General features: G+C 33.0%; 2 protein-coding genes across 11 annotated transcripts; one reads left to right on the top strand and one right to left on the bottom strand.

Annotated features, from left to right (window-relative positions):
- The first annotated feature begins 455 nt into the window (after nt 1-455).
- Nucleotides 456-3,909, top strand: LOC130994920 (cell division control protein 2 homolog A). 9 transcript variants are annotated; one of them, XM_057920059.1, is made up of 9 exons: nt 456-502; nt 1,140-1,179; nt 1,262-1,446; nt 1,675-1,795; nt 2,219-2,392; nt 2,667-2,830; nt 3,079-3,166; nt 3,265-3,318; nt 3,473-3,909. In XM_057920059.1, exons 2-9 carry the CDS (start codon nt 1,171-1,173, stop codon nt 3,560-3,562), a joined length of 885 nt encoding a protein of 294 aa, XP_057776042.1. In that variant the 5' UTR covers nt 456-502; nt 1,140-1,170; the 3' UTR covers nt 3,563-3,909. The 9 variants fall into 9 exon arrangements, with proteins under 9 accessions (XP_057776042.1, XP_057776043.1, XP_057776049.1 ...); XM_057920060.1 differs by having other exon boundaries at nt 1,125-1,179; XM_057920066.1 differs by having other exon boundaries at nt 462-534; nt 1,125-1,179.
- Nucleotides 3,910-8,980: 5,071 nt separating this feature from the next.
- Nucleotides 8,981-15,877, bottom strand: LOC130994875 (tryptophan--tRNA ligase, chloroplastic/mitochondrial). Of its 2 annotated transcripts, XM_057919990.1 has the most exons (15): nt 15,794-15,877; nt 15,548-15,697; nt 14,804-14,891; nt 13,992-14,033; nt 13,640-13,729; nt 13,421-13,543; nt 12,432-12,503; nt 12,078-12,190; nt 11,895-11,916; nt 11,732-11,797; nt 11,485-11,541; nt 10,909-10,955; nt 10,651-10,732; nt 10,071-10,160; nt 8,981-9,470 (listed from the first exon to the last, which is right to left on the bottom strand). In XM_057919990.1, exons 1-15 carry the CDS (start codon nt 15,859-15,861, stop codon nt 9,336-9,338), a joined length of 1,245 nt encoding a protein of 414 aa, XP_057775973.1. In that variant the 5' UTR covers nt 15,862-15,877; the 3' UTR covers nt 8,981-9,335. The 2 variants fall into 2 exon arrangements, with proteins under 2 accessions (XP_057775973.1, XP_057775974.1); XM_057919991.1 differs by lacking the exons at nt 15,548-15,697; nt 15,794-15,877 and adding an exon at nt 15,233-15,508.
- Nucleotides 15,878-17,493: the final 1,616 nt, after the last annotated feature.

Raw genomic sequence — 17,493 nt, 5'->3', positions numbered from 1 at the left:
AATCTGTTAAAATTGTGTTTTTTGTAATTTAAATAATATTATAATTGTGTTATTGATTCATTTATTTTTAATTTAATTTTTATTTTTAAATTTAATTATTAATTTTCTTTTAAAAAATTTTTTGGACCCCCTGAATCGAAAGTCTGGCTCCGCCTGTATATAATAGTACATATTTGTAAAATAAACTATACATATATAATATATATTGACAATAAATAGTAAGAAATTAGCGTACAGTAAAAATTGAGAAAGAAAAAAGACAAGAAGAAAGTGAAACGACTTACGATAGTAAAACTTTGGTCAAAATGTTGAACCAATCACTGACTAATTTTGAAATAAATTAAAATAAAAAATAAGCAACCCTATATGTGAGAGCTCGCTCTCATTAGCGGAAAATAAATACAGCCCACTCTCTTTTTAGTCGTTTTTTTACTCTCGCTCTTCTTCACTCACTCTCTCTCTCTCTCTCTCTCTCTCTCTCTCCACATTTTATCGATCTCTGGTGCGTCGTACGCATACTATCTCAACTCATCTGTACTTGTTTTGAGCCTTTTCCTTTTTCTGCATAATTTATGTGAACGCGCAGTTACTATCCGTGTCTGTGTTTATCCTGATTGCATCTTTTGATTTTTTCATTTTGTTTTTGTTTTTTTTGTTTTGTGTTTCTCAATTATTGTTCAATCGGCGATAATTTGATTAGTTTATCTGTGCGTTGTGTTAATGCGAGCTGAATCGGTCGATGCTGCAGTTGTTGGTTGGACGGATTGTTGTGAAGTAATTAATTCGTGCGCGTTTAATGATAGAGTTGTTGCTGTTGTTAGTGCGCGGTGTGTGTGTATGTGTGTGTGTGCGCTTTGTATTTTGTATTCGGATTCGCATTTCAAAACTTGATGATGGAGAATCGCGTGTTTATTTTCTGATGTTTTTGTGCTGACTTTAATAGTTTTTGATCAATTTTGTTTTGCGAGGTAATTAATTTCGAAACCGATTCCCCTTCTTTTCTGGCATTGCAAGTGTAATCTGATGTTGTTCGGATTTTAGCTAGCTCAACCTTTGTGAAATGTTTATTCACATTCTAGTCAATGTTCATGTTGCTCCGATGTTGTTGCCTCACATTTTTTTAGTTCTTCATTGTGTAGCTGATCGCTGATATCGATTATTGTTGACTAGATGGACCAGGTAAAGATAGCTATCCAGCTCTTTCTGTTTGTATTGGTTTGTGGTTGTAGTGGTAGTTATATTCTCCCAATTCTAAGTGCAGTATGAAAAGGTCGAGAAGATTGGTGAGGGAACGTATGGCGTGGTGTACAAGGCCCGGGATCGTGTAACAAATGAGACTATTGCTTTAAAGAAAATCCGGCTAGAGCAGGAAGATGAGGGAGTGCCGAGTACAGCTATCAGAGAGATTTCTCTCTTGAAAGAGATGCAACATGGGAATATTGTAAGGTACTTAGTAGTAATAACTAATAATAAATCTGGATACTTACTAATTGTAAGTGAGAAGTATGATGCGAAGAAGGGAGTGTGAAGGTGAAGGTGTTCTTTATGATGCTATCGTTGCATTTGATGTATGATAAAAAACAATCTTCGTCTGAGTTTGGAAAGGATTTACTTAGATAGTATTGCATAATCTGCAAACCTAGTATGGCCTGAATTTCCTATATTTGGTCACAGGTTGCAGGATGTGGTGCACAGTGATAAGCGACTGTACCTGGTATTTGAATATCTGGACTTGGACTTGAAAAAACACATGGATTCTTGCCCAGAATTCTCAAAGGATCCTCGCCTGGTTAAAGTATGCGGCATCTCTCTGCCAAAGGAGAACTTGATTCTTTGTCATAATAAAGTTTGTTGTCTGATAAGCACTATAGAGTACAGGGACGTCTCGGTTTCTGTACTCTACACCTTTTCTCTTAGTGGTTTTCTACACCTTTTCAATTCATCACCAGATACATATAAACAATTCAATTATACCTTTTCTCTTAAACTGCTTCAGTATAGTTGCATCATATAATAGCTGCAAGATACATAGTAGGATGGGTGGTATTATAGTATTTAAAATATGAAGAATAAATTGATTGTAAATTTTGTGAGACCATGCATTTGTATTTCAGCATCCCCCAAGGATGTAAAGCAATAATACCCCAGAGTAGTGAAGAAACCTAAATCTTTATCTTTCATATCAATGTTGTAATTGTGCCAATCACCAATTTTGCAGACGTTTCTGTATCAAATACTGCGTGGTATTGCCTATTGTCATTCTCATCGCGTCCTTCATAGAGACCTGAAGCCTCAAAACTTGCTGATTGATCGACGTACCAATGCATTAAAGCTTGCAGATTTTGGCTTGGCTAGAGCATTTGGCATTCCTGTCAGGACATTTACACATGAAGTATGTTCTATCACTCGACAATACATACACCAGTTTACAGGCTATTGTATTCATCAGTATGCTTTTGTTCCCCACTTTCCTTTTTGGGGATTGTTTCTTTCTAATCTTATTGTGCATGGAACCTAACAATTTTTCAAAATGAGTTCACCATGCGTAGAAAATACTCTACTTCACTATCGGTATTTTCTTCCTCTCAAATCATCACTTTAAAGGAGTTTCCTACTTGATCAGTTCATCGTTTCTCTTCCCTCAAACCACCAACACCTTTTTGCAGGTTGTGACTCTGTGGTACAGGGCTCCGGAAATACTACTTGGATCACGCCACTATTCCACTCCTGTGGACATATGGTCTGTTGGTTGTATATTCGCTGAGATGGTAAACCAGCGACCATTATTTCCTGGTGACTCTGAGATAGATGAACTCTTCAAAATCTTTAGGTGATGCCTCTCACCTAGTGATGGTCCATTTGAGTCAAGTTCAAAGTCACAACAGGAAAATTCCCGAGTGAACTTTTTTCTTGTTTGTTATATGACAAACTGACTAGCGTGTATTGATCATTCGTTGACTGAGCATTTTACCGAATAAAATCCTAAATTCCTGTGAAGAGATTTGTAGAACATATTCGAACACATGAGCATTTTCAAAACTGTAATATCTACTTGCTGTTTATTCTTTTGCATTGAAGAATCATGGGCACCCCAAGTGAAGATACATGGCCAGGAGTGACGTCCTTACCTGATTTTAAATCAGCATTTCCGAAATGGCCACCTAAGGTAATTGAAATAGTGATCTATTTTATAACTCAGAACCCCAAATTTATTGTTCGAGCCACTTCAGATGCACGGTCCTAACTGGTATGTTTATTTCACAGGATCTCTCCTCCATGGTTCCAAATCTTGATGCAGGCGGCCTTGACCTCCTTGGTGTAAGTTCATTTTTCTGCTTTGATCATAGGAAAGATCTCTGATGCACGGTTCCAAATCTTGATGCAGGCGGTCTTTTTACATACTCTTTCCTTACCACACAAACCCATGAGAAAGATCTCTGATGTCTAAGTCGACTTATCTACTGTTTTACAGAAAATGCTCTGCTTGGATCCCAGCAAGAGAATTACTGCCAGAAGCGCACTTGAGCATGAATACTTCAAGGATATCGGGTTTGTCCCCTGATCGATGCCCTTGCTCTTGACCCTATTGTATATTTTTATGCGCGGCATCATCTGCATTTATTTCCTTTCGACAAAAGTGTGTGATACCCGGGTGACCCATTTATCTCCCAGCCTCTTCCTTCTCCTTTGGTGTAATTCAGTTTATACCAAAGTGATTCTGCACAGCAGCAGCTAAAAGAAATCTCGGTTGCCCCTGCTTTCACTTGCTCATACCCCCCCCCCCTCCCCCCGCGTGTGGTTGTGTCAATTTTTTTTCTATTTTTGATATGTTTATTTTTGACAGTTGACGGTTTTGGTGTAACATCATGCTCTTCATTCCCTTTAATAGAGTAATATGGTTTGTCATTAGCCAAATGTTACTTTCACATTGTTTTGGGATCAATAGTTGATTATACTTCATCCGTCTCATAAGAGTGTGTACTTTTTGCTATTTTAGTATTGTCCCACAAAAGTGTGCACTTTTCTTTTTGGACCTCTTCTTTTTGGCCGAACGGTAAGGAGTTAATTAATGCCCAAGGCCAAAGGTCTTGGGTTCAAGTCTTGTGTGGCGTGGTCTTTAAATTTCTTTATTTAATACTGTTAATTTATCAAAAAAATAAGTGGATCCCTTCTTTCACTAATAACACACCTAACATTTATTAAAATTTGTCATGCATAGGACGAAGAGGGTATATTTTATTTTACTATGTTTGAAGCTTGATTATTATTCTTTATTGAAATACTCCTTCCGTCTTCAAAAGTTTCCCCCAAAGAAAATGGCATGGGTTTTAATAAAAGTTGGTAAAAAATTATTTGATGTTGGGCTCATATATAAAAGGGGTTATGGCCAAAAAATACATGAACTTTGAAAAAAGTTGCAATTTTTACCTGAACTTTTAATTAAGCCTCAAAATACATGAATTTATATTTTGGTTGCAATTTTCACCTAAGTTTGACTTTCAACAAAATTAGAGCTTAATTGACAGTCGAAAGTCCACCTGATGTTTATCTAACTTCTAATAATGATGAGTATTTAGAAGCTCGAAGGTCTAAAAATGAAAAAATTAATATATTTGACTTAGTTTATTGTCAATTAAGCTCTAATTACAACAAAAATATAAATTCATGTATTTTGTGGCTTAATTGAAAGTTGAGGTGAAAATTGCAACTTTTTTTAAAGTTCATGTATTTTTTGGCCATAACCTCTATATAAAAATACTATTGTAATTATAAAATTGATAGTGAGGTCATGCACAAAAATAGAAAATAAGTAGATTGGGTCAATCCTAACAAAGTAGGCATATATATCCTTGTATATGGAGTGTGACAAGCACAAGCGTAGTTTTAAATTTTAGTTTTGAGTTGCATAACGCTTAATTTGTCATGCTAAAATGTTTGCTAAAATGTTTGAATATGATTTGACTTCATATTTTGTCGTTGAAAATATGGGACGACACTGGTAACCTAAAAAAAGCAATAGTAAATACTTAGATCACAAAAACTTGTGTATAACCGAGTTGATTCGCATCTAAAATAGTGTTATTTATAAAGTTTGGATCAAAATACGGATTTAGATCAAAGTGCGGGTCGGAGTACAAATAAATGTACAACCTATACATTCGGTTGTACCCAAAACCACCTCTACCTGGATTTCAGACTAATTTGTCGTATGTATTTTGATACGTTGGGTCCCATGCTAGAACTTCCCGAAGTTATTTCGTCTCATTTTAACTCGGATTCTGTAGTTGGTTTTAGTGATTAATTATGATTTTTTTAAAAACATATTGTGACCACTCAGTAATCTATTATCTACTATTATTAATGTAAATGTGTATATTTTTATAAAATTTAATATATCTATAAAATCTTTACTTTTTTAACTTTTTTGAATTAGAAGGATAGTTTAGTATTTTTAATGTGTATATATTTAGATTTTACTAGCAGAAAGAGCGTACGTAATACACATAGTTAATGTTATTTTATTTGATAAAATAAAAAATATAGATATAATATTTATTATATTTAATTTTTCAACTACCAATTTGGTATATTTGATTCTATAATTATAGTAAACCTTTTTTAAAATAATACTCAATAAATTAATAAATTTCTTATGTCCTAGCTTGGGTCAGTTCAAAAAATCATTAGTTTTTAAATAATAATTTTTTACAGAACCACTTTATAAATATATAGGTCTTGTTAATATTATTTTTTAATGAATAAATTAATAATTGTTAAAATATAACAATTATGAATTCTATGGTAACTTCTCAAAATATGAACCTATTATTGAATCATCTTCTACTTGATCATCATTACTCATTAGGATCTCCAGTAATATTAGCCACAATGAATTGATAGATATATGTATTTTTTAACTTAAATATTATCTCTCATTTGTCTTTATACATTATAAATTGATAATTATTAATTTATCGATAAATTAATAAATTATTTATTTATCCATAAATTAATAAATTGTTAATTTTTTGGTAAAATTCTTAAGTCCCAAAGTTATTAATTTATACTAATTTTCAAACATATGCATTTCTGTATGATAACATTTATATATAATTTAGTGAATATGTGATATGTACCCAATTTATTTATGTAATAGTGAGTTCTTGTTATTTTCGTTTATCTAGTTAAGTAAATAGATTTTTCAAGATTCTAAAAAGATTTTCAGATATATTTAAAATAGATTTTGGATAAGTTAACAAAATTAATTAATATATTCTTCTAAAAGTGTTCTTATTTTAACTCACCCCTATATATATATATATATATATATATATATATATATATATATAATAGAGATATAATAGATAATCTATTTTTCGCGCCTAAAACAATTTTTATTATAGGAAGTGATCATGTAGATCCCGTCCCTTATAATACTATATAGATTCAAATATGGACAACACAATGTGTCTACGTGGCGCACTAAGAACGTGACGCATGGTAAGAATGATATGCATATTTGTATGTAACATGTGTCTACGTGGCGCACTAAGAACGTGAATTTTGTCTTGAAAGTCTTCTGCCACGTGTCGCGTGCTTAGTGCGCCACGTAAACAAAATATGTAATCTAGATTGAGATCTATATACTATGTGGTGTGATCTAGATTTAGATCTATATACTGTGTGGGGGAGTGGGATACTACCAGATTACACCCCTTTATTGTGATAGGAGTATAAGATTTCGTTAATCACAACATTAAATAATTGCAAGTTTCACATACCACTCAATGATTCTAAGTAGTTGGAATACAAGATGGTTTATAAATAGCACGTATATAATTCAATGCACGCTTTGAACAACGACTGTAGCTGACCTTCGTCGTAAAGAAAAAGATGGGATGGGATTTTGGAATAGAGAATTTCATCTTGTTAACCCATAAGCCAATCAACTAAATTCATTAGATTAGACATCGACTTCTTTAGGGCCCATCTCTCTCAATTAGATTACAGATTATGACTAGTTCATTGCTATAGATGTGGACTCATATATTTGAGATAGTAACGTCACATTAACAATCATCTCTTGCTTTTATTGCACACTAAGCTTATGGAATATAAAACTAACGTGCTCTGTGCGTGTGTTGGCCAAACGATAAAAAATTAATGCATAAGATTAAAGATTTTAGGTTCGAGTCCTGCTAAAATATTTTGGTCATCATTTTCATAGATTGGGTGAATGAATGAATTAAAAAAATTATCGACCCTCGGCTTGAGATTAAATTCTTCATGAACATTTGGTAAGATTACTTCGATTATACCAAGTCAATTATATCCTGAACTATCGAAAATAATTTTTTAAACTTTGAACTATCAATTTTGTATCAATTGTACCATTCGTTCATTTTTTTCTGCTTCAAAAATTTGACGAATGGTACAATTGATACAAAATTGATATAACCATGTTTAGTAAAAAAATACTCCCTCCGTCCACTAATTGTTGGTCTAGGAGGCAAAACACGGGTTTTAAGAAAAAGTGTATTTTTATTAGTTGAGTGGAGAAAGGGACCCATAATTTATTAAAGTCAATGCAATTAGGCAACAATTTATTAACGGGACCCACAATTTTGATTACAATATGAATATAAACTTACCCAAAATAGATAGGACATAAATTGGTGGACGGACCAAAAAGGCAAGTAGGCCAACAATTAGTGGACGGAGGGAGTAGTTATTAAGGGTCAATCAAATTCATTCATTTTGTATCAAATGAACGAATGGTACAATTGATACAAAATTGATAGTTCAAGGTTTAAAAAATTATTTTCGATAGTTCAGGATATAATTAATAGTGCGAAAATAGTTCGAGGTTTAATGTTATATTTACCCTTAATAAAAATAAGATATTAATACAATGAATAACACTCTCTCCATCTCAACTTTTAGTATCCATATTTTCATTTTAATTTGTCCCATATTTTAATATTCATTTATATTTTTAGTAAAAGTAGGTTAAACCCTTACTCCACTTTAATTATTTTAACACTCACATGAAAAATGAGATCTTTATTTCGCTCACAACACACCCAATCAATTTATTAAAATTCATATCACTCTCAAATGGATACTAAAAGCTTGGACGGATAGAGTAATAAATAGTTATTGTATCGTTAAGATTAATTATCACAGAGGTGAGGTGAATTTGTTTTCAAAAAATGAATACTGAAATAAGAGAAGACAATCTAACAATAAAATGCAACTCAATTAGTAAAACAATTCCCCTCTAACCAATAGATCTTAGTATTTGAGTCATCAAGGGATAAATAGAGAACCATTATTGATCTTTAAAAAAATACATACTAAGAAAATCTAAGGTACCAAATGCGTAGATAACCTCAGATTATTTAACTATCTAAGCCTTATAAAGCCCACCAAACATGCACTTAGTAAATGGAGAAAGGGTCCTACAAATTACTCTCTTCGTCTCAATAATAACCCAAAAAAAATGGAGCACGTAAATTAAGAAAATGTAGATAAAGTGAATGAGAGTATTGAAAGAGTAGTGAAAAAGTAAGATATAGATAAAGTAATTGAGGAGAGAGAGATAGAGAAAGTAGATAAAATAAATTATTTCATTTTTTTGGGTTGAGATATTATTAATGGGACGCCCAAAAAAAAATTTTGGGACATTATTGGAAATGATGGGAGTACAAAATTGGAGAAAACTAGTGAGAGAAAAAACCTCACAAATTAAAAGACGGTGGGTCCATGAATGACAATATGTGTAAATATGTGGAATAACAGTTAGTAAAATTATTTTCAAGAAAAAATTATGACAAGTTTTCGTGAACAAACAAAAATAACAAATTATTACAAGTTTTAGTGGACTGAGGGATTATGATTATTCCAACCATAAATCAATCAAAATAGTTAAAAATGTATGAAGTTAGACTATACAAAGGCAATAATGTTTCTGCCTCACTGGAAAAACTGACAGTGTATATATATTGAAACGACAATTATTCAGTTCCAAACAATGCAAGTTGAATTACAAATATATGTGATCGAATCAATATCAGTATATCACCCACTGAGGGACTAAAAAAATCTAGATATGTTAAATTAGAAAGACATTTATATTAATCACTTTAAAAAAAATCAAATATGATATTTGACCAAAAAATTCAGCTGCTAGAAAAGAATGCACCCACTTGGAAGAGTAAACTGATTATAAGCAAAAATATATAGAGCCAAACCCTACCAGACTTTACTCACTTGTTCGAAGTAGCTAACCTGGACGACATTTCGGGCACATCCTCCCAGATAGTCGATTTTGATCATCTCCGTAAGAATCCCATTGCCTGGTAAACGTTATTAACAGTAGCATCTGCTATGGATGCAGCTTTACTAGCACCCTCGGCCAAAACTCCATCCAAGTACGAGGTATCCGACATTATTTCTGCATAACGTACCTGTATTGCAGCTAGATTGTAAGAAGAGACTAATGGTTTTTCAATCAGCAGAAAGAGCATAAGGGCAGCTGAAAAATGCCCCATCCCTCAAAATAGATATTAAAAGCGTGCCAGAAGAAATTAAGGATTATTTGAACTCGACTATTGAAGGTATTGACAATCCTTAGTGATGGCATCAACATACTATAAATAGTTTGGTATAAATAAGAACAGGACGCCAAGTAGCCAAACATGATGTTGGTAAAAGCTTAAGGAGGTGTTTGGTTTGGTGGGTGGGATAGATAAGATTGATAAGATTAATAGGATTGGAGGGGTGATTAAATAATTCACTCAACTTTGGAGTGATAAACAATCACTCATTTAGGTGATTATATGCGGGCCGAGTTATCAATCACAGGCTCAATCATGCAAACCAAACACTTGATTAAGGTGGATTATCTTATCAATCATGCCTTATCACTCAAACCAAATGCCTCCTAAGGAAATAACTTATGTGGAAGGTTACTGAGAAGAGACTGTTTTGTGATAGTTACTCGAAGCCAGATATTCTGTTATTGTATGTATATGTGAATAATAAAGACACAAAAATGCAAGTCAAACCTGGATTGGATGAAGATGATTGACTAAAGCATCAGTAAGAAGGGGTTTGAATGATCCCCAATTCATGTCTTGACATTCTTCCAAAACCTCCTGTGCGATTGAAGCAATTAAGTTTCAAATTTGTAAGCGCAACAGACGCTCAAATGAATTTTTGAACAGACATTAAGATCAGTTTAGACAAGCAAGTGTAACAAGGAGATATCATATTTTGAAAAGCAATGCCTTGTGAAGTGAACCCAAAACATTTCATGAAAGAAATTTCCCTAGGAAACAGATAATCTAAGGAAACTTGTAATACTGTTTGAACTTAGTGTTGTATCTGCAATTACTTGATTCCCAATTATGCAATTATGTTAAATAGTTAATAACAGATTTTATATGCAAAAGCATCCATGGGTTCATTAGAAACATCCTCATGGTGTATCAACTGCAGAACAAGTTCTCGAGATTCCATGTTATGAAGTTTCTATAAAATAACTTATCACTAGACTAGCTATAATAGATGAAAAAGGGAATCAGAAATAAATAAACAGGAGTTTCCAGAAACTTCATTTTTTCATGCATAGTTTGCATCAGCTACCTGTTTGCTCTTGCCGGTAATAAGCTGATATACTGAAAGAAGGTTGGTACACTCAGGCCTCTCAGGATTATCGAACTCCAACCTAAAAAGATTTCCAACAAGCAGAGATAAGAAGATTAGAGCTTAGTAACTATGTCTACACACACACACACACACAGAAAAGAAAAAAAAAAAGGGAGACAAAAGAGTAGAAAAGTAAATTTATGCAAAACAATCTTCAACAAAGAAGTATCCAGATTGAGTAAAATAGGATCTAACCCAGGAAATGAGTCGGTCTTGCAACGTTTTATTTTGTTTGCAATTGCCTGCAAAACCAGCAAAGAATGATTTTAGGATAGGGAAGACAAGAAGGCTACATATCAACATAGTTCAAGCAGAAAGAAATTAGCAGAGCCTGACATTTAATTGACAACTATGGTACAATCTATGAAACATGAAGCAGATGATCCTGAGAGCAAGTGTCGATTTAGATTTGCAAATTTTTTACCCTCCCCAAATTCTTATGTATCCCTCTAGGTTTGAAACAAAGAAAAAAAAGGAGATGGGAATATTTACAGTTAGGCACCAAAGTGTCTATGTCCAATGGTAAGAAAACCCAATCTATATAAATAACATTTCCTGTCCTCTATTTTCAGTCTTTTAGCCAATTAAAATCTTCAGGAAGTGTACATGTTCACATTACAAATTAGTCCCAACAAAAGTGCTGCCTGTTGTTACTCTCCGCCATTACTGACTTCACTTGCTTTGACATTATATTTTTATTAATAATAAAAAGAGATACCCTAAATTAGAGATATATAAGACAAGTTATCAAATAGAAATGTTTATACTCACATCTTTTGAATCAAGCAAATTGATTCGTGATTGATCAGAAGGAGCAGATTTTGACATCTACATACAAAGATCAAAGAAAGGTATAAGTACTACAGAAGGTGAATAACTAATTGCCATAAATCTTTCAAAAGGCTTAAGAATTCAACTACATTTTTAATGTTAAAAGATTTTCTTATAAGCAGCAGTAGTGGTAAACTTGTAATAACTTTATATCAGAAAATATCCCTAAGTTATGTGAAATCATAACCTTGGAAAGACCATCAGTGAGGGACATCACACGAGCTCCAGTAGGTGGAATAAGGGGTTCAGGAACCTATATCAATTACATAGTAAAGCACAAGTTAATCCAATCTCCAAATTAATATGTTTTCCAAACATTTATTGCATAACCAGACAATAAAAAAACAAACCTTAAAAATAGCACCACCTCGCCTGTGGCCAGAGAAAAGTTGATCAGACAAATCATTCAGATTTCCTAATGCCCCAAGTAGGAAAGACATAGAATAACAAGAAAAATCTTGGACAGAAGCTTACAACATAAATGAAACTAAAAGTTTACTGCTCAATTATATTTGAACTATAATGAGCCTTACCCTCCTAGCTTTTTCCACTTCCTTCCTCCATATTGATAATTAACACGTTCGGCTAATTCTCGAGTCAGCTCAAGGTGTTGTTTCTGATCCTCGCCAACTGGAACAAAATCAGACTGCATGGGAATACAATACTTGTAAAAGTGGCTCATTCAGCCAATACAATACAGCCACAACCACATCAACATGCAAGTATCTTGAGGCAACTATAATTTTTACCATATAATGTGAAAGACTTACTACTCTGCCAAGTTCAGTACAAGTATTGTGCCCAAACCACAACTAGGGCCCCAAATAAGAATAATTCTTTAAAGATAAAGAAAAGAAAAGGTTAAAATGAAAGAAAAGAAGGATTACCTGATACAAGAGTATATCAGAGGCCATCAGCACTGGATAGGTTAGAAGGGCAACCCCAACATTTTCATTCCCCTGCAAGCGAACATTAGAAATAAGTATAACAATTATAAAACTCTACTATTTCAGAAAATAATTTCAAGTATTTTAATTAAAAGGATTACTAGGAGTGTAGATTTTTTCTTCATGGAGAAGATAAGAGAGATTCCACTATTAATGATTAAGAACTGTATTTTACAATTTTCAGTTGAGGCTATAAGGCCTTTTATACACCCAGGGAATTATATTTTGTACGAGCAATAGTGAACTAATCACACCAATCTAAAGTACAAAATCAACATGGGTATGATGGTGGATTTAGCGCTGAAACGTAGCAATCCGGGTCAATAAACAACTATAATCAGGATATATTTAATAAATTTATTGAAGTAGATATTTATTCTGAAAGGACTATATTTAACCTATGGAATTCAGCCCTAGAATTTATTTTGGTAAGGCTATGCACTGCAACAATATACTTGGCAATCAAGGATGCTGCTCGAGCATGGATTGCCATCTGATCAGTGTCTAATAGCCACAACTTAACCCCCCTCCCCCCCCCCCCCCCCAACGTGCACGTGGAGTTCTTCCCAAAATAACTTTGAGTGCAATTTGGGGTTGTATTTAATGTATAAAAGGATCACTAGTAAGCATCATAATCAATTAATTAACCATGTGAATGATACCCACACAAGGGAAATACATCTAACTCTAAGATAACAACTCTCTGAGCATTCCTGAAGAGGAAGAAAATGAAACTGTAACCCCCAAGCCCCACCCATGACCCACCAGACAACACATAACTAGCAAACAAAATAACCAAAATAAGTTAAAATTGATGGCAGCTCAAGGCACTTATGTAACATCACTATGGTGCATGCGTTGACAGGATATGTTAATGAGGTAAACATGAGATGAATAATCAGCTAAGCAACAAACATCACAAAACTGACCTCCTTCCGTGATTTTTCTTTAAATTGAATCATTTTATTCAGCCAACCAATTGGGGTGGCCGAACTCAGCAACCACATCAATTCTACATGAGCACGTACATGAGACTGCACAAAGACTGAGGCCTGGAATTGGAAATAAGCAACAGATTCATGCAAAGAATTTCAAGTTATGAGCAGCTATTATGATTAGTCATAAAGGGGGATAAGTAACTGTTAGACCTTGGAAGGATCCACACCACATGCTAAATAAAGAGCTGCAGTATCTTTGGTAGCTTTAGATAATTTCTGTGCATCATACGGCAAAGTTATCTGCAAGAAAAAGGTGAGACTGGTCTAATTTAAAAACCACAAGAGACAATTTAATCAAGATGACATTTATTTAGTGGTGGAAACTCAGTGATATACCTATCAGTTTAAAGTAAATCAACCACGTTTAACATATTTTAAATAACTATACATCATAAGTTTCAAAGCACTGTGTTTTAATAAAATTATTCATACAGGGAGATATGATTCAGAAGTCGTAATACAGAATGTATGATACTCAAATCATGTAGGAAATTGAGCGTACTGCATGGAGGTCCACAATGAAAAAGAGTGTCTCGTACGTATTCTGCAAAAACCAAATTGGAGGTGAAGCAACAGGACAACAAGAGCAGAGCTCGGTCAAAAAGAAAGTGCTAGAAATTGTATACAATTATATAATAAGACCAGGGCTGTGGTAGGCATGTAGCTTAAGGATACTCAAACAGTTCAGATAAAGCATGAGAATCTGGTGGAGCTAGGGAAGTCAGTGCCTGTATTATGTATGTGTACCCCATAATAGAGCAGCAGACTCACATTTGTTAATGTAATGGGACTGCTAACCTACAGAAGTCTAGTAGATTATAACATGCCGTTTATAATGTACAAGCAACCAAGCATTCATGTCCTTTTACAACTTGAAAGAACCAGGGGCGGATGCAGAAAAAATCCTTGGTGGGGGCTATATTTTCTAATCTTTAAGTTCGAGATTTCTAGAACACAAATTTCTTATGATTTGATTTGGCGATGGGAGCTATTGTACAATAATTCACAAAAAAATACTGATATTTTGACGATTTTAAGAGAATAAAATATTTGATGGGGGCTTAAGCCCCCAGGACCTTCTTGTGTCCGCCAGTGGAAAGAACTGTGGAAAGCCTGCGCATAGGCTGACAAGAACATCGTGATATATGTAATATGTCCTTTTATGTTCCCCCTCCCATTTTCCTATATATGACTGTTTTAACATCTAACACTAAGCCCGATCATTTCTCCATCCAACTTAAACATGATGCAGGGACACATGGATATCTAATTCAAATCAAACTAAATAAAATGCTGGACAATTTGAAAGCGAACCTGCAAGTCAATCCAGTTTTTTATGGCACCGAGATAATTGCCAAGATGTATGGATCCTGTGGGCTGAACGCCGGAGACTATTCTCTTCCTATAAAATGATAAATGAATACATGATCATGGCATATGAATAATTTCACAGCAAGTAAAAGGTAATGCCATATTATTATTAACAAATACAGACAAGGCCTCCCATTTTATTCGTCCTAATACTATTCTCTTCCTATAAAATGAGAAATTAATACTTGGTCATGGTATATGGATAATTTCACAGCAAGTAAAAGGTAATACCATATTATTATTAACAAATACAGACAAGGCCTCACATTTTAGTTGTCCTAATACGCTCCATGACGAATTGAACATTAAAACGAGTCTAAACTCTAAACACAAGTCGCATAGACAATAAGCAGTTTCAGCAGAGTTCCTTACAAATTGGCAAACTTCAATACCATCCAGCATTCATCATGGCGTCATACCAACCGGATTACTTCATAAAACATTCGAACCTCACAAAAATTACAATTTTACACGCCTTAATCAATGTGAGAGAAATGCAACAATGCTCTAACTCCAAAATACGTAAAACATAATCATCAAACTTTAAACACGAATAACTACAATTTTTATATACAAGGCATGCAACGCTAAAAAAACACAGTCACACCAAATCATTTCTCAAACAAATACTCAGAGCTAGAAATATACTCAAATTAACAGCAAAAAAAAGGTCGCAAGAGTTAATACTTCACGGAGCTGGACGAAGTCTGCGAAGTCGAAGGCTCTGACACTGCAAGGCTGCAGAGGCAGCGCAGGCTCTCGCCGATCCTCAGCCGCCGCGACGCCTGGATTCCAGCAGCTCTGCTCAAGCATTTGCCGAGACGAATACCGAGCGGCCTGCTCAAAATTCCGAAAAACAAAAATCGAACTACAATTGTAATGGAGAAATTGAAGCAACGGATGAACGGTGAGAAAGAAGGAAGAATGAATTACAGTGAGACGATGGAGCGCGGAGGAGCGTTGGAGAGGATTAGGAAGTGAGAGAAAATGGAGCGCCCCATTTCTGCTGCTGCTCCTCTTTGCGGTTTCGGTTTTGAATAACTAATTTATATAGCATTTTCAGTCGGATCTGTATCTGAATCCGGATTTTGACCCGGAACCATTACGCTAGCCCATCGGGCCATAATATGGGCTTTTAAATATTTGAAGGGTTATTCCGTTTAAAGAGTTTCGATCTAAACTTAATGAAATATATATATTCTCTTCGTCGCATTACAAATGTCTCATTATTTTTGGACACGAAGATTGAAAAATATGTAATTAATAAATAAAAAAAATTATAGGGAAAATATATAAATTGAAATTTGTAAAAGTAGGTATAAAGAGAGAGAGTAAGTGGTGGACCATTAAATAATTAGTCTCTTAATTATTTGCCAAAAAAAGAATGAGACATTTGTAATGAAACATTTCATTATGAAAACTGAGACATTTGTAATGGAAAAGATGAAGTATTAAACAGAGGAAGTTTTATATTTAAAATTTAATTATTATTTATTAATGATATATGAGTATTAAAATTTTTAGATTGTATAATATATGACTAGGAACATCTATTATTCGTTTTTTGAAATAAGAAATATCATGAATTTTGAAGTCTCATGTTCTAAGTCAATCGTAGCACTATGCAATTGAGTCATAAATATGCTGACTAAATGTTTTAAAAGTAATAATAAAAAAATTATTTAATTCATGTATAATTATAAATCTTATCAATATTAATATTTTAATAATTTTATTTACATTTACTAAACATATGAAATCATTTTAAATAAAAATTATCTTATTACACTTTTCATTCAAAAAGAAAATATGTAATATGATCACATTATATATACACACACATATAATTAACACTTATAAAATATTTAAGTGATAAAAATTAACTAATACAATAAATTATAGTGTTAGGATTATGTTAATCAATATGACGGGATTATAATTGATACATAATTCTAGTGGTCCGATTAATCTTAAATGTTCAATTTTTTTTATATAATTTATGACTAAATGTTCATGAAAGAAATAATAAATAAATAATTACATATGTTAAAAGCTCATATATGATCATAAATCTTATCTATATTAATATTTTAATAATTTTATTTATGTTTATTAAATATTCTATATACATGAGATAAAAATATGTTATTACATATTTAATATGGTCATATAGAGTAAAATTAGACTACAAACTCGTTTTAAAATAAAAATTAGAAATCATGAAAATGTGATAAATTTTATGAGTAAAACAAATTATAACAAAAAGATATTTGTATGATATACGGTAGATGAAATGAACAAACAAACATAATTTTAAAAATTAATTATTTTCAAAAATAGTAGGGTGATTTTGGCAGGAAAACACTTAATATTTATAGAAGTGGTTCTATATTGGTGTAGCACCAACTTTGGATAAATTTTGATTTTTAACACGAATTCTAAAAATATCAAAAGAAAAATCTAATTTTAATTTATTAATCAAAGTTAATTTTAATACAAATTCTATTGGCCAAATAAAACTGATTTGACAATTCATCATAACTTGAAGACAAAGAAAAAATGTCGTTGTGGGTTTATTTTAGAAACACAAATTTGTAATTGGCACATATTTTAAGAAATATTAGATAAAAGTG

This window comes from Salvia miltiorrhiza, chromosome 7 (assembly GCF_028751815.1).
Source record: "Salvia miltiorrhiza cultivar Shanhuang (shh) chromosome 7, IMPLAD_Smil_shh, whole genome shotgun sequence".
Lineage (NCBI taxonomy): Eukaryota > Viridiplantae > Streptophyta > Magnoliopsida > Lamiales > Lamiaceae > Salvia > Salvia miltiorrhiza.
Note: the sequence above shows the minus strand (reverse complement) of the source record. Positions and strands in the feature narration are given on the sequence as shown.

What these genes read in the sequence shown, in the direction of transcription:
- LOC130994875 (XM_057919990.1), bottom strand. Translation starts at nt 15,861, where the DNA reads ATGGGGCGCTCCATTTTCTCTCACTTCCTAATCCTCTCCAACGCTCCT. An exon ending in CTGATATACTCTTGTATCAG is followed by an intron (nt 12,191 to 12,431) that starts GTAATCCTTCTT and finishes ATTCCCATGCAG; the next exon opens with TCTGATTTTGTTCCAGTTGG. An exon ending in AAGTGGAAAAAGCTAGGAGG is followed by an intron (nt 11,917 to 12,077) that starts GTAAGGCTCATT and finishes CTCTGGCCACAG; the next exon opens with GCGAGGTGGTGCTATTTTTA.
- LOC130994920 (XM_057920059.1), top strand. An exon ending in GAACTCTTCAAAATCTTTAG is followed by an intron (nt 2,831 to 3,078) that starts GTGATGCCTCTC and finishes TTTGCATTGAAG; the next exon opens with AATCATGGGCACCCCAAGTG. An exon ending in TTCCGAAATGGCCACCTAAG is followed by an intron (nt 3,167 to 3,264) that starts GTAATTGAAATA and finishes TTTATTTCACAG; the next exon opens with GATCTCTCCTCCATGGTTCC.